Source organism: Erinaceus europaeus, chromosome 4 (genome assembly GCF_950295315.1).
Source record: "Erinaceus europaeus chromosome 4, mEriEur2.1, whole genome shotgun sequence".
Classification (NCBI taxonomy): domain Eukaryota; kingdom Metazoa; phylum Chordata; class Mammalia; order Eulipotyphla; family Erinaceidae; genus Erinaceus; species Erinaceus europaeus.
This window is the reverse complement of record NC_080165.1, coordinates 141869074-141886187: the sequence shown is the minus strand read 5'-3', so window position 1 is coordinate 141886187 and position 17114 is coordinate 141869074. Positions and strand designations below refer to the sequence as shown.

The window sequence follows — 17114 nt, the reverse complement described above, 5'->3', positions numbered from 1 at the left end:
AGCAAAGGAGCTGACTTGGATAGTGTGTTGCTTTACCATGGGAATGACCCAGATTCAATCCTGGCCCCCACCACACTAGAGGGAGCTTCAGTGCTGTGGTGTCCCTTTCTCTCTCTCTCTCTCTCTCTCTCCCTCTCTCTCTCCCTCCCTCCCTCTCTCTCATCTCTCCCTCCCTCCCTCTCTCTCATCTCTCCCTCCCTCCCTCTCTCTCATCTCTCCCTCCCTCCCTCTCTCTCATCTCTCCCTCCCTCCCTCCCTCCCTCCCTCTCTCTCATCTCTCCCTCCCTCCCTCCCTCACTCTCATCTCTCCCTCCCTCCCTCCCTCTCTCTCATCTCTCCCTCCCTCCCTCCCTCTCTCTCATCTCTCCCTCCCTCCCTCCCTCTCTCTCATCTCTCCCTCCCTCCCTCCCTCTCTCTCTCTCATCTCTCCCTCCCTCCCTCCCTCTCTCTCATCTCTCCCTCCCTCCCTCCCTCTCTCTCATCTCTCCCTCCATCCCTCCCTCTCTCTCATCTCTCCCTCCCTCCCTCTCTCTCATCTCTCCCTCCCTCCCTCCCTCTCTCTCATCTCTCCCTCCCTCCCTCCCTCTCTCTCATCTCTCCCTCCCTCCCTCCCTCTCTCTCATCTCTCCCTCCCTCCCTCTCTCTCATCTCTCCCTCCCTCCCTCCCTCTCTCTCATCTCTCCCTCCCTCCCTCCCTCTCTCTCATCTCTCCCTCCCTCCCTCTCTCTCATCTCTCCCTCCCTCCCTCTCTCTCATCTCTCCCTCCCTCCCTCACTCTCATCTCTCCCTCCCTCCCTCACTCTCATCTCTCCCTCCCTCCCTCCCTCTCTCTCATCTCTCCCTCCCTCCCTCCCTCTCTCTCATCTCTCCCTCCCTCCCTCCCTCTCTCTCATCTCTCCCTCCCTCCCTCCCTCTCTCTCATCTCTCCCTCCCTCCCTCCCTCTCTCTCATCTCTCCCTCCCTCCCTCTCTCTCATCTCTCCCTCCCTCCCTCCCTCTCTCTCATCTCTCCCTCCCTCCCTCTCTCTCATCTCTCCCTCCCTCCCTCTCTCTCATCTCTCCCTCCCTCCCTCCCTCTCTCTCATCTCTCCCTCCCTCCCTCTCTCTCATCTCTCCCTCCCTCCCTCCCTCTCTCTCATCTCTCCCTCCCTCCCTCTCTCTCATCTCTCCCTCCCTCCCTCCCTCTCTCTCATCTCTCCCTCCCTCCCTCTCTCTCATCTCTCCCTCCCTTCTCCCTCTTTGTCTTTGTCTCTGTTCCTCTCTATCTGGTAAATATGTCATCCTGGAAAGACACTACTGGGTGTTTTCACTCATATATGGAATCTAGAGAACTGATACAGGGACCAGGTGGTACACACCTGGTTAAGTACATACGTTATAGTGAGCAAGGACCCAGGTTCAAGCCCCTGGTCCCTACCTACAAAGGGAAAGCTTCATGAGTGGTGAAGCAGGGCTGCAGTTGTTTCTCTGTCTCTCCTCCCCTCTCTCTCTCTCTCTCCCCTCAACATTTCTCTGTCTCTAGCCAATAGTAAACAAATAAAAATATTTTTTTAAAGTTTGTTAAAAACTGAGAATTTTTAACATATGAACTTGAAAAATAAAAGAAAACAGAAGCAAAAAAAACTGTTTCTAAGACTGTGAGAACTACTATGGTGGTGATTTGGGGAGGTGGAAAGGTAAGGACACAGAACTTTGGTTGTAGGTGAAGTATAGAACTCTGCCCTGTAATCTTATAGCCTTGTAAGAAAAAGTGGAGGGGAGTCATTCTAGAGCAGTGAAGCCCCCAAGATGACAAGAGAGAGAGAGAGAACTCCCAGGTTGGCAAGTTTAAGACTTCTCACCCACCCACACGCATTGGTGGGAAGAGACCCACTAGTCAGGACTGAGAAGAATTCCCTTCCATTAATGTGTTCTCTCCTTATTATTTAGGCAAATGTGGTTTCATTTTTCAAGCACATGAAGTATAGAAACTTGTTAAGAATAAACCCAAAAATCCATCATAAATTAGATTCAAAATAATAAGCATGTAGGGAGTGGGGCAGGAGGCAGACATGTCTGGCTTTAGATGGGTGGTTGTTGGGATCAGTGGTGAAAATGCCTACTCTGTAAGTGCATAAAACTCTCCATACATTTGGGCAGGGGTAGATAGCATAATGGTTATGCAAAGAGACTTTCATGCCTGAGATTCCAAAGTCCCAAGTTCAATCCCCTGTACCACCATAAGCCAGAGCTGAGCAGTGCTCTGGTTAAAAAAAAAAAAAAAAAAAAAAAAAAAAACTCTCCATACATTAAAAAAAAATTAAGAATGATTTTTTTAAAATATCCACTGTATGATTGGTAAGGTAGGTCTCTCTCATATCAGATTTTCATTGTGTTTCCTAGCCCTACAACAGTGCCCACAGGAGGTGAATATACAACAGAACATCAATTTCCCTTTAAAATCCCAGATAAAATCACTGTATGCACAGGGGGAAAAAATACTGCCCTCCCCACAAAAGCAAACTATTATGATCTCCTTGAGGGTACTATAAATTATTTTAATTAATTAACTAACTAGTTAATTTTGTAGATATGATAGAGATCCAAAAGTCTGATCTGTTGGAAGACTTGACCTAAAAGCGTTGTTACTCTGGTTTGTATGAATATTGTTACTAGTTGAGAGAGGCGGGGGAGATAGCATAATGTTTATGCAAACAGACCCTCATATCTGAGGCTCCAAAGTCCCAAGTTCAATTCCCCACACCACAATAAGCCAGAGCTGAGCAGTGTTCTAGTGTTTCTCTCTGTGTCTCTCTCTGCATCTCTCTCAAAAATAAAATATTTTTTTAAAAAAGACTTGAGAGTATAGGACTTGTACATACTTTTTTTTTTTTCTTTTGTCACCAGGGCCTCATTGCTCCCGGGTGACTTTTTCAGATATATACAGAGAGAGATACAGAGATGGAGACAGACAGGGAAAGATACCATAATAACAGAACCTTCATCCAGTGCAATAGAGACCAGGCTTAAATCTGGCTGGTGTGTTTGACAAAACAAATGCCCCATGCAAGTGAGTCACCTTCCCAGCCCTCTACACACAACTATGTTCTCTTCTAAAATCTGTGTGGACACACAGGAGTCTTCAAAATGGGTGGTTTTGCTTTGTTTCAGCTCTGCCTCTGTGGGCTGAGTGACCGTGACCTCAGGGTGGCACACGGAGAGCTGGTGGGTGTGCAGCTGTTGATGGACGACGCCCTCCTGAGCAGCTGCCATCTGCTCACAGACAGCCCCCTGGGACTGCAGGAGGCACTGGAGGAAAACACGCAGGTATGCTTGGCAAACGTCTGCAGACTTGGCCTTTGTCGCGAAGGGACTTTCTAGCCACATCCACTGCACCGTCTCTCCCAGTGGGTCCCGGGACCTTGCTCATATCCCGCAGAACCGCAGTGAGTAGAAGTCCGTGGAAGCCACTCCTGCGTATTTTATTTCACAGTAATTCCCCTGGTCTAGGATATAGCCATTTCTTTTGGTATTAAAAACAGAACAAAGGTTATGGGAGGTTCTGTTGAAACCAAGGGAAACATACACTCCAACTGGCAGCTTTTCCTTCTGAGTCACACGCTGAGGAAAGAGTTGGGAGGCCCGTGGTATGTGGTAGAGGCCCTGGGTGTGACCTCCCTCTGCCTTCTTCCGCCTCATACGCCTACCCTGGGCTCTGGTTGGTTGTCAGCCTTCAAGTCGCTATGGACTCCCAGGCAAGCACTCTCTCCTCCAAGTGCTCACCCCTCTTAAGATCTAAGGGGCTGGGGAGTCGGCAGTAGCGCAGCGGGTTAAGCGCACGTGGCACAAAGCATAAGGACCAGTGTAAGGATCCCAGTTCGAGCCCCCGGCTCCCCACCTGCAGGGGAGTCGCTTCACAGGTGGTGAAGCAGGTCTGCAGGTGTCTATCTTTCTCTCCCCCTCTCTGTCTTCCCTTCCTCTCTCCATTTCTCTCTGTCCTATCCAACAACAATGACATCAATAACAACAATAATAATGACAACAATAAAACAACAAGGGCAACAAAAGGGAATAAATAAATAAATATTTTTAAAAAGATGACAATTAAAAAAAAAATCTAAGGGGCCAAGAACCACCAGCACACGTGGTGTCATAACTTGACACAATTCTGCATGGACCAGGGAACCAGGAGGGGAGGGAGACGGACAGACATAGCTATACCTGTGGAAGCTAGTCGGCACTCTTATCTCAAGAGCATCCTTGTCAGTGTCACACTGTCTTCCTTCCTCCCTTCCTTCCCTTCTTAAAAAAAAAAAAATCACGTTTATTTAAATAGAGGCAAAGAATAAAACACAGGATCGATGGAACATCCCTCAACTTAGTAAAAGCTACCAACAGTAATTTCACAGTGGACATCACGCTCTGTGTTGAGAAACTAAGCTTTCCCTCTTGGGAAGGACTAATTTCCTCTCCCAGCTGCACTACCAGTTCTGTCATCTCTTGACCCTCAAGCTTGAAAACTCTCAGGTGAAGATGAGCCATTAGCTCTGCCTTTGAAACTGCGGTCCAGAAGTCCTGGGCTTCTTCCAGCACACGCTGGGGCTCGTTGAGGAGAGGGAATGAGGCTCCACTGGGTGACCCCTAGACCCCTCCTGCTTGTCACTGCGTTAGGCCTGCATCTGTCGTTCCTTGTGGGCCACTGTGTAAGATTTCATTTGATGACAGGTTTCTGGGTACAGAATATAAATCAGAAAATGTCCAGATTAGCAGATCACAGAGCTGACCTAAGCTACAAAGTCGGGGTGGGGTGGGGGGTACCAGCTCTCTGTAGGAGTTGGCTCTTCCCTGGATCCTGCCAGCCCTCTTCCTGCCAGCCACGCCTTTCTGTAGTGGGGATCCAGGATCCAGTTACACCAGGTGGTGGTTCCTCCTGTTCCTAGCCAGGAAACCGGAGTGTCTCAGGTGCTGTGGCCGCAGTGTTCTCTGAGGCCCTTCTCGATGCACGGCCATCACCCAGGCTGGCCTCCCTCAGCTGCCATGAGAAGCTTCTATTCCTGTGAGTGAGAACGAGGGCCCGGGGCGCAGGGTCCCGTGATGCCTGTCACTCAGGTGACTCCAGCTGTCGTGCTGCCAGCTGCCACCAGAAATCTCACTCCTCCCACATTCTAGAGGGCTCCTCCTCCATAGCAATTAAAACATTAAAACAAACAAACAAACAAACTTCCGTGGGCTTTGTGCTGGGGATTTAACAAACGGGAGGCTTATTACATCTCGGGTGATTTAGGTGTATGGAAACTGGGGCAGCAAAACAGGCTAACACGGCGGGAAAGCAGCCATGAGCCCATGAGTCTTGCAGCCAGTTCCGAGAGCTCGGCTCCACGTGTTCAGGTCGCAGAGGAAACGACATGGCGGTCCCGGGAAGAAGGCGAGCAGGTGAAGAACAGCAGGAACAGAGAGAGTGACTGCTGCCAGACGCCGGCTTCAATAACTTCCTACGCACCCACAATCCCCTGCGGGTTGGCCTAAGTCCTTAGTGTGCTCCTCAGGCTGACGTCAGCCGTATGCTAGTTACACTCATGGCCCCGCACTCATCAGACACTTGCTTGGGAAAGTGCGAGCAAATGAGCAGTGGAAAGTGTAATTAAAAAAACTCAGTTTTTCAAAAGCACACGGAATGTCATAATCTTAAGGTAGACTGACCTGTTGATTAATAGAATCAGATGAGCACCTGTTTTCAAAGATGGCGATGGAGGCAGACCTAGTGCCTCTCCAACCTTCCCTTCCCTTCCCTTCCCTTCTCAAGGCCGTACTATCCCTTCAGCAAAGTTTTCTGCTCAAGCCTATAACCATCTTTATTATCTTTCTTTCCTTCGTTAAAGACATTTTCTGCCCCTTGTGAAACTTGGAGTCAGGTATTTCTCATCCCCTAAGATAAAGCCACACTCTGCCTTTTGTGGTAGAGCGTTTTCTAAAAATAAAAAAAGGGGGGGGATGAAGCAAGAGTAAAGATAAACTTCTGCTTTCTTTTTTTTTTTATCCATAAAATGGGTAAATTCCCCCACTTTAAGTTTATGGTAAAGCTTTACTATGGTGAGGAGTTCAACCTGTGTGTTGAGAAGGACTTTTCAGAATCCTGAGACTAAACATACATATGTTTATTTATTGATTGATTGATTGATTGATTGATTGATTGGATAGAGACAGGTAGAAACTGAGATGGAAAGATGGGAGAGGGAGGGAAAAAGAGAGGCAGAGAGAAAAAGAAAGAGACCTGTAGCACTTTTTCACCACTTGTGAAGCTTCCCCTTTGCACGTAGGAACTGGGGACTTGAACCCTGGTCCTCGTGAATGGTAACATATGCACTCAACTAAGTGAATCACCACCCAGCCCCAAGACTAAACTAACTTCCTTCCTTCCTTCCTTCCTTCCTTCCTTCCTTCCTTCCTTCCTTTCTTACTTCCTTTCATTCTCTCTCTGTCTTTCTTTTCTCATTCTCCTCCTCCTTCACCAGTGTTATTGCTGGGTTTCAGTTCCAGCACTACAAACCCACTGCCCCAGGCAGCCATTTTTTCTAGCATTATTTTGTTGTTGTTGTTGGTTTCTTTGCTTTTCCTTTTTTGTTTTATTTGACAAGACAGAGAGAAACTGAGAGGAGAAATAGAGAGGGGGAAAGAAAAAGAAACACCTGCAAACCTGCTTCACCACTTGAGAAATATTCCCCTCTGCAGACGGGGAGCAGGGACTTGAACCTGGGTCCTTGCACATGGTAGTAGTGTGTGCGCTTAACCAGGTGCCTCATCACCCGGCCCCCAAGACTAAACTTCCATAGCTTTTCACAGCCCGGTTTTTCAAAGGCAGGTGAAATGTTACGACGCAAGTTTAAGAGGTATTTTACTGTTGTTATTACCACCAGGGCTTCACTGGGAGTTTCTGCCTGCATGATGCCACCATTCGTGGTGAACTCCTCCTCCCCCTTACTCCCATAAAGGGGGAGAGAGAGAGATAGAGAGAGATGGATAGGCAACAAAGCCCGGCTTCACCACTTGTACAGCTTCCTCTTTGCATAGTGTTCCCATGTGGTGGCCAGGGGGCTTGAATCCGGGTCCTTTCGCATGGCAAAGTACATACTCTACTGAGTAAGTCACCTCCTGGTCCCCAAGAGTTTTTTAAAAGGAGTGGTTCACAACTCCTTTTGTAGCTCAAGACTCAAGGAAACTGAGACGGAGATAGCTCTCTCCTCTCTGGAAGTGTTCTGCTCAGGGTGAGTGTGTGTCTTCTCTGAGATCTATCCGTGCTGTGAGAAAAACCTCCCTCAGCACAGGCTGCTTCCCGCATACAAGGTTCCATGTTGTTCCACCATCTGTAAAAGAGAATTTCTGAACACCTTCCAGCCAGATGTGCCCAGAGCACCACTATGCAGAAGTCAGTTCTCCAGCAACTCAAAGGCCTCAGGGCAACCTGGACCCCCGTGCCACACGGTGCTGCGTCTCGCTTTGCTGAAGTCCTTTCTGGTTCTGTGGAAGCAGCTGGAAATGCTGAAGGAGCACTGGGGCCGCCTCAAGTTGCGAGGGCAAGACGTACACCCGGTCTCTCTCCACAAACAGTTCTCGGAGCTCTATGGGTGAGTGCTGGCTGAGGTGGAAATTCTTGTGACTGAGCGGAAGCCATGCTACATCAGAAGATGGGATTTGGTCCCTGACTCCCTGTATGCCCAGCACTGCTGAGCGCAGAGGAAGCCAGACAGCGTGTGTCTCCAGGTAGTACTTTCTAGAAAATTCTGGATGCTCTGGTCCACGGAAATGGCACTGGGTTCCAATAAAGCAACACAGACAGGCTTCTGTCGCTGGAACACGTGATTCTGAAGCATCACCAGGGGACTGCCTGTAGGCTTCCTAGCTCCTGACAGTTCAGCTGGTGCTGGCTGGGGAGAAGCTGCTGCTATGAAGCCCTCCCCACTTTCTGTCTTTACTTTATTTGTTGGTTTCTTGTTGCACTTGTTGCCAGGGTTATCACTGAGACTCCGTGCCTGAATGACTCCACCTCTCCTGGAGGCCATTTTTTTTTAAATTTATTTATTTGCCCTTTTGTTGCCCTTGTTTTTTTATTGTTGTTGAAGTTGTTGTTGTTGTTGTTATTGATGTCGTTGTTGTTGGATAGGACAGAGAGAAATGGAGAGAGGAGGGGAAGACAGAGAGGGGGAGAGAAAGACAGACACCTGCAGACCTGCTTCACTGCCTGTGAAGCGACTCCCCTGCAGGTGAGGAGCCGGGGGCTCGAACCGGGATCCTTACAGTGTTCCTTGCGCTTTGTGCCACGTGCGCTTAACCCGCTGCGCTACCGCCCGACTCCCTTTTTTTTTTTTTTTTAATCAAGGGTGAGACACAGAGAAATAGAGAAGGAGAAAGGTGGCGAGAGATAGAGGAGAGACACTTGCAGCACTGCTCCACTTCTTTTGACCTCCCCCAGGGGGGGGGCCCGGGAGTCGGAGCTGGTTCTTGGCACCTGGCATCATGGCCGCTCAGCTAGCTGAGCCCCTCTCCGACCCCTCTCTTCCTTTAGACGCAAGAGCTGAGCCTCCTGGAGCTTCATGCTTTGCAGCCAGGGGATAATATTGTCTGATAGAAGATCCTAAATCTGCAGGGTTGAGGAGGGTGTGCAGCCCCAAGCCCTGGCCAGGATGACGTGGCTGGTCACGAAGCTTCATTGCTTCTCCCACGTGTCTGTTATCAAACAAGCTGCACTAAACACCCACCCACCACCCTGTGTCTTGCCACATACAAGGTTCACCTCAGTGGAGTGGTTCAAATCACTGTCTCAGGAAGTTATTATAACCTCTACCTACAATTCCTGGGAGGTGGAGAATGAGATTTCTATCACATATGTGCATATAATGTACACTGTGGGGTCAGGGATGGCACACCCGGTTAAGTGCACACAGTACTATGCGCAAAGACCTGGGTTCAAACCCCCACTCCCCACCTGGAATGGGGACGCTTCACAAGTGGTGAAGCAGGTCTGCAGGTGTCTGTCTTTCTCTCTCCCCTTTAATCCTCCCCTCCCCTCTCAGTTTCTCTCTGTCTTATCTAATAAAATAGAAAAAAATATAAAAAGAGGAAAAAAGGGCCACTGAGAGCAGTGAATTCATAGTACCAGCACCAAGCCCCGGCAATAACCCTGGTGGCAATAAAAAAAATACATGTATTTTTTAAATAAAATAAAGATACACACTTCAGGGCTTCACTGCTGAAATGACATTTTCAGCTGGAGAGAAACAGAAAGGCAGAGAGACAGAGAGAGACCACAGGACCAAAGCCTCCTCTGGTGCAGTAGAGGCCAGACGGGAACTTGGGTCCCGCACACGGCAGCTGAACCAGACTTATCAGTGTTGTGGAGGATGCAGGCCAAAATTAAATGTACCCATGCAAATAGGTTTCAAGACCTAATGTCAAAGTGAGTGGGGAATGTGGGGAACTGGGAAGTGTGGACGTGATGACAGGAAACAGAACATGAATAATAATAACTGTCAGTTGGGAGAAAGATAGCATAATGGTTATGCAAAAAGACTCTCACGCCTGAGGCTCCAAAGTCCCAGGTTCAATCCCCCACCACCACCACCATCAGCCAGAGCTAAGCAGTGCTCTAGTTAAAAAAAAGAAAGAAAAAAAAAAAAACTAGTCTAGCTACAGGCCCTTTGGAATGTAACTAAAATATGCCGACTAGCTATCTACAAAATGGAGGACCCCTCCCCCAACTCTTCATCTGCACTATTCCAGCCTTTAGGTTCATGATTGATCAACAATTTGTTTGGCTTTATATGTTAACCCTCTTTTCAACCACCAGGTTCCAAATGCTAGCACGATGCCGACCAGACTTCCCTGGACAGACAACCCCACCAATGTGTCCTGGAGCTCCGATTCCCCAGAACCCGCCCCACTAGGGAAAAAGAGAGACAGGCCTGGAGTATGGATCAAACTGTCAATGCCCATGTTCAGCGGGGAAGCAATTACAGAAGCCAGACCTTCCACCTTCTGCATCCCATAATGATCCTGGGTCCATACTCCCAGAGGGATAAAGAATAGGGAAGCTATCAGGGGAGGGGAGGGGATATGGAGCTCTTATGGTGGCAATTGTGTGTGGAGTTGTACTGCTCTTATCCTATGGTTTTGTTAATGCTTCCTTTTTATAAATAATAATAATAATAATAATAAAACTGTCAGAGAATCTGGATGAGGAAAGCCTATGTTAATGAACGCCTGTCTCTCTTCTTTAAAAGGACTGACATTCTTTACCCCAGCATGAAAGCTCTGGCCAGAAAGATGGGAAAAGAAGATGAATTTGAAGAACTGATGACAAGTAGTCAGTCTGTCCTTCCCCCCAGAGGAGCTTCAGAAATTGAAATAAAAACTCAACAGGTATATAAAGCTACTCTGAATTTGGCTTTAACAATTTGAAGTTGGCAAAACAGTTCACTTGAATAGTGCATGGCTTTGCCCTGTGAGCAACAAAGGGTCAAGCCCAGCCCTCACCACACTGAAGGGAGCTGTGGTCTCTTTCTCTCTCAGAGAAAGAGTAACAGTGCTAGATAATGTTAGCACATAAATCTATAGATCTACCCAAATAGCACTTGTTCAAACTACGCTTCTTCTAGCTTCAGAAACTTCTGGAAAATCTTGAAATCCATATGATCCAGGAAGTATTAAGAAAAATTAACAGGGAGATAACGCTGGTCATCTCAGAAAAGTCTAAGGAGGACAGTACTGTCCCTACAGGTAATGTTTATTTTAATTCTTCACAAAATAACATTTATTTCTTTGTTCCTAATTGCTAAAGCAATCTATGTGTCCACAGTCACTATAAAAATCATCAAACAAACTGCACGGGGGGCTGGACAGTGGTACACCTGGTTAAGTGCACATAATACTAAGTGCAAGGACACATGCAGACGCGGGTTTGAGCCCCCGCTCTGCTCCCCTCGACACCAGGGACACTTCATGAGCAGTGATGCAGGTCTGCAGGTGTCTTTCTCCCTATCTCCCCTCTCAGTCTCTCTCTGGACTAGCCAATAAAATGGGAAAAAAAATCAAAAAGGACAAAATGGCCACCAGGAGCAGTGCATTCATAATGCTGACACCAAGCCCCAGCAATAACCCCGGAGGCAAAAATTAAATAAAATGATATTGAATTTTGATATTAATTTTGTTTTAACTTTACTGGGCAGGGAGAGGTTAATAAATTACAGTACAGTTGTTGACACATGGATACACTTTCTCTTCTCCTTGTGATAGGAGTCTGCAAAATACTCTGACCGCACCATTGTGTACCAAAACCCCAAAGCCCCCCAGCCCAGCTGCCTCTTGTCCCCCTCCCTTCCCAGAGTCATTTTGCTTTGGTGCAGTAGACCATTGCTATGAATTTTATACCTTGGCCCAGAGAGAAGTACTATTCATGCTTTTGTATATTTCCTCCCATCCAAAGAGTATTCCAATAGGAAAGTTTTTGTTTTTGTTTTTGTTTTTAACCAGTGCACTGCTCAGCTCTGGTTTAAGATGGTGGTAGGGGTGGGTGGGATTGAACCTAGGACTTTGGAATGAGAGTCTTAGTATGCCCATTATGCTATCTACCCCCACCCAATAGAAAGGTCTACTCAGCTGGTTAAGTCATTATTAAGATAAAGTTGAAATAAGACAAGTAGAGAAGTTCTTTCTTAATTGCAGTAACATTTTACATTGTTATAACATAACAATGAACATATATTACATACTTTATCTAATTTCCTTTTTATTTTTCTTATCTTTATTTATCGGATAGAGATCATCAGAAATTGAGAGGAAAGAGGGAGGTAGACAGACAGACAGACAGATACCTGCAGCGCTTGTTCCCCACTCACAGGAGGCTCGAACCTGGGTCCTCGTGCATTGTACTGTGTGCACTCCACCAGGTGCACCACCACCAGGCCCCTCTCTAGTTCCTAATATGTCTGAAACCTACAAAGATGTATATGTATTCTAGGAAAACTATCGACATTGCTTTAGCTAAGGTCTAAACTCTGAGTATTTCACGGGTCTGTGAACAAATACACAAGACTCAGAGAGGCACTTGGGGTTTAATGCTCTATGGGCGCCATCTTCAAACTCTTAGAATTTGTGTTTTATAAATGGAGACAGTGAGACACAGGCATCAAGGTCTGGGGGTCTTGGGTCCCACACAATCCCACCTTCTGCTGCCTCCATATTTTGACAAGGATTCTCAGCTGCCTGCCGTTCTGGCACCCAGACTCCCCAAACGGGACCCTTATCACTCCCACTCAGCAATTTCTGACTTCTTCCAGCCCAGCGGGAGGGCCTGTGCTTGGGGATAGTCTGTGAGGGGCATCATCTGGCAGCGTCCCAGGAACCCCAGGTTGGCTGCACCCCTGTGACTCGCCGAGCGAGTGCCTGTTACATAGCGCTAGCTGCCTTGGTGTTGCAGCTCCACAAACATACTGTGGTTGTGGAACAGTGGGGAAGGGAGGACGCGTTGCTGTTTCCGTACCCTCGGCCGGAGCACAGGACCTCAGCCCAGTGGAGCTGTTAGTCAGCAGCCCTTCACAAAGTGGAGATTCGTGAATCCTTGAACAAGCCAGGGATGTGGGAGGAGTAAGTATATGAAGTCATGTGGGACTGATGTTATCTTTCCGTTCTTTTTTTTAAAAAAAAAAAGGTGGTGGGCAGGTGGTAGCACATGGTGCAAGGCGCAAGGACCAGCATAAGGATCCAGGTTCAAGCCCCCCGGCTCCCCACCTGCAGGAGGGTCATTTCACAAGTGGTGAAGCAGGTCTGCAGGTGTCTGTCTTTCTCTCCCCCTCTCTGTCTTCCCCTCCTCTCTCAATTTCTCTCTGTTCTGTCCAACAATGACAATAATAACAACAACAACAATAACAACAGTGATAATCAATAAGAGCAACAAAAGGGGAAAAAATAGCCTCCAGGAGCAGTGGATTTGTAGTACAGGGACCAAGCCCCAGCGATAACCACAGAGGCGAAATATTTAAAAAATAAATAAATAAATAAAAGTAAAATAAAAAATAGGGGCCAGGTGGTGGCTCATCTGGTTGAGTGCACATGTTACAGTGAGCAAGGACCTGAGTTCAAGCCCTAGTCCCCACCTGTAGGGGAAAAGCTTTTGTGAGTGGTGAAGCAATGTTGCAGGTGCAGATGTCTCTGTCTCCTTCCCTCTTGATTTCTGGCTGTCTATATCAAATTAAAAAGACTTTAAAAAAATCTCTTTTAAATGGAGACGGAAAAATAGCAAGAAAGAAAGAGAGAAGGAGAAGAGTTGAACAGACCATGGCAATGAAGCTTCTTTCAGTGCAACAGAGGCAAGACTTGGACCTGAGCCACACACAAGGCCAAGCAACACACTCTCCAGATATTAACTGCAGGGCAGAGTCTCCAAGTGCCCGTCTTTGCTCTGTAGGGATTAGTAGCCAAAAAAAGTCTGTGACAGGCTAAAAGATTGCAGAAGAGAAATATTCTCTAGAGGCCAAGCAGTGGTGCAGCCCGACACCAGACCACCACAACAACACCTGGTGAAGTGCATGTGTTACCATGAGCAAGGACTCAGGTTCAATCCGCAGGTCCCCACCAGTAGGAGATTTGGACAAGCGGTAAAGCAGGGCTGCAGGTGTCTCTCTCTGTCTCTCTCTCCCTCTCCATCCCCTTTCCCTCTCAATTTCTCTCTATCCTACCAAATAAGTAAGTTATTTAATTTAAAAACACACTTTCTATGTTGTCATCCCTGATAGCATGTTTTTTTTCTTTTCCTTTTTTTAAATTTTCTTTGCCTCCAGGGTTATCGCTGAGGTTCAGTGCCTGCCCTATGAATCCACTGCCCCTGGCGGACATTTTTCCCATTTTTGTTGCCCTGGCTGTTGTTATTGTTGCCATTGCTGTTGTTGTTGTTAGATAGGACAGAGAGAAATGAAGAGAGGAGGGGAAGACAGAGAGGGGGAGAGAAAGATAAACACCTGCAGACCTGCTTCACCGCTTGTGAAGCAACCCCCCTGCAGGTGGGGAGCTGGGGACTCAAACCCGGATCCTTACGTTGGTCCTTGCGCTTTGCGCCACGTGCACTTAATTCACTGCGCTACCACCCAACTCCCCACCAGGGTTATCTCTGGGGCTCAGTGCATGCCTGATCCATGTACTACAGCCATTTCCGCTTCTCCTCCGCCTTGTTTTTTATAGACAGAAGTTGAGAGGGATGAGAGATAGAGGAGAGAGAAAAAGAGACACCTGCAGCACTGTTTTACCATTCAAGAAGCTCTCTCCCCATCACCACCAACCCCGCCACCCTGCCAGCAGGCGGGGACCAGGGACTTGAACTCAGGTCCTAGTGACTGGATGTGCCACCTCCTGACTCCTCTTTTTTTGGCTTTTTAAACAAGAGTTTCTACATTTGAATTCTCACAAGGCCCCACAAGTTATGTAATTAGTTCTCTCTGAACTGCAGTGTCTCCTAACTTCTAGTAATTCCTTAGGAAAATCACAGCCTTTGAGCTGAGGAGGCATTGTCTGCCTAGCAAAATAAGTCAAGCTTTTCCTTTTGAGGCTCAGTCCACAAACATTACTAATTGTAATGTTAATTAGTAACCTGGGCCTCTCCTGAGACTAACTTATCAGTGTTTGGAGTAACTGGCTTCTGTAAACTGGGCCTTGGGAGAAGGCAAGCCACTCCCCAACAGGGCGGCTCCCTGTGTCACCAGAGTGGAGTGTGGTAGGGCTCCAATTACAGAATATTTGACACAACAAAGCACCTCTTGTTCTGCGCCCGTATTTACTGCGTCCAGGCGGTTCTCTGGAAGAGTCCTTGGGGAAGACCAGCACGGAGCGAGTGCAAGTATGGACTGTGGTTCTCAGGACACATGGGAGTTGTGGACAGTGCCTCTGCTGTGTGCTGCCTGGTCAAGTCACTCACTGGTCCCTGTGCTTGGAAAGGGTCTTCAGTAAAGAGCTGGTGGGAGTCAGGTAGAGGGGAGGTATTTATTTTTCATGATTTTGTTACCGGTGTTTTCCTTTAAAAAAAAAAATTGTGTGTGTCATTGTTGTGTGCTACAAGATTATAGGATTACAGGGTATAGTTACACAACCACACCCATCACCAAAGTTCTGTGTCCACCCTCCCACCTCTCATAGATAACCACCAAAGTTCTCACAAGTCTTTGAAACTGTTTGCAGAAACAGGCCTGTGTTAAACGTGAGTGAACAGAAGTGTTTCGCTTGATGGAAGCACAATCAAAACACTTAAAGACACAAGGCCAGTGTCTCCCTAGCAGTGTGCCCTAGAACAAGATCTTCAAGAAGTTAATTCAGTCCATCTCCTAATCACTAACTAGGACTACCTGAAACTTGCCTTCTGCTAAGTAACACCCACCAGCCAGCCAAGTGCTCACTGATTAGTGATTACAGTCTTTGGGACGCAAATATTCACCTAGCCTCACTGATGATTGTTGGCATGAACCTGTTTTCACCACTTTGACTTGTCACTCTGAGTGACTGAGTGACCTAAGGATTCTGCAGACCAGTGAAATAAGAGCACAAGAAGAAAGAGAATGACTGGTCTATAAAAAATAAGTTGAGGGAGTCGGGATGTAGCGCAGCGGGTTAAGCGCAGGTGGCGCTAAGCTCAAGGACCGGCGTCAGGATCCCGGTTCGAGCCCCCGGCTCCCCACCTGCAGGCAGGTCCCTTCACAGGCGGTGAAGCAGGTCTGCAGGTGTCTGTCTTTCTCTCCTCCTCTCTGTCTTCCCCTCCTCTCTCCATTTCTCTCTGTCCTATCCAACAACAATGACATCAATAATAACTACGACAATAAAACAACAAGGGCAACAAAAGGGAATAAATAAAAAAAATAAAAAATAAGTTGAAATGAAAGAGCTGTGAAACCTGCCGCCCTTGGATTTTTAGTTGATACAAAATGAAAACAAGTTATCCAGTCATGAAAATACATGGAGAAAACTTAGACGCATGGTACTTGATGGGGGAAACCCAACCCATTGGAAAAGGCTGCCTATTTTGTAATATTTTATTTTTTTATATATTTTATTTATTTTAATGAGAGTTTCAAAGAGACCAGAGCACTGCACAGCTCTAGCTTATGGTGGTGCTGGGAACTGAGCCTGGAATCTAGGAGCCTCACGCATGAAAGGTGTTTGCATACCATTAAGCTGTCTCCCCAGCCCGGATTTTGTAATTCCAAGTATATGGCATTCTGGAAAAGATCAAAGTATGGAGACGGTATAATACTTTTTTTAGTTGGTGGGGACAGGCAGAACACCAGAGGTTTTTCAGGACTATGAAGCTTTCCTGTGTGCTGCTACAATGGTGAAATATGTCACTATACATTTGTCCAAGCTCACAGAATGTACAACACTAACAGTAGGCCCCAGTGTACTAGTGTAAACAATGCAGTGTAGGGGGCTGGGTCGTGGCACACCTGGTTAAGCACATGCATTACCATGCACAAGGAGCCGGGTTCGATTCCCTTTCTCCACCTGCAGGGGGCTGCGGGGGGGGGGAACTTCATGAGTTTCTCTCTCCCTTACTGCTTCCACACCCTTCAACATCTCTCTGTTCTATCAAATAAAATAGAAAGATGGCTGTTGGGAACAGGAGCAGTGGATTCATAGTGCCAACCCCCAATGATAATCCTGGTGACAGGAAAAAAAAAAAGCGATTAATTGTAGGTGAGGTGTCATAATACGTTCATTGGGACAAGCAGATACCCTAATTTGACACCTGATGTGAGATCTTCTCTCCACTCTATGTTTCTGTCACCTGAAGGAATCCATAATGAGAGAGAAAGAGAGAGAGAGAGAGAGAGAGAATTAGATGCATGTGGGGACTGCTAACTCCATTTGGCCAGGAATCACTTCTCTTGGGTGAATTCTGCTCTCCCTGGCTTCCCCTGAGGCCTGCCTTCAGACTGACGCATGTCAGAACTTGAACTCATGAGGAAGAAAAGCATGCTGGGAAATCTTCCTAGTGAAATACTTCTTCTAGGACTGGCAAGACAGCTGACCTGGGTTGGTGCCTGCTTGCCATGCATGTGACCTGGCCTCAGGCCCATTCCCTCGGCATTGAAAGATGCTTCAGTGCTA

General features: G+C 47.3%; 1 protein-coding gene across 1 annotated transcript in view; it reads left to right on the top strand.

The window, feature by feature from the left end:
* Positions 1-17114, top strand: part of LOC103120718 (coiled-coil domain-containing protein 162-like) — a 108194-nt gene that overhangs the window by 52643 nt on the left and 38437 nt on the right. Inside the window, exons 9-12 of the mRNA XM_060190864.1 lie at positions 3150-3305; positions 7371-7600; positions 10253-10391; positions 10628-10748. Coding sequence (XP_060046847.1) covers positions 3150-3305; positions 7371-7600; positions 10253-10391; positions 10628-10748 — 646 coding nt within the window. The remainder of the gene's footprint in view (positions 1-3149; positions 3306-7370; positions 7601-10252; positions 10392-10627; positions 10749-17114) is intronic.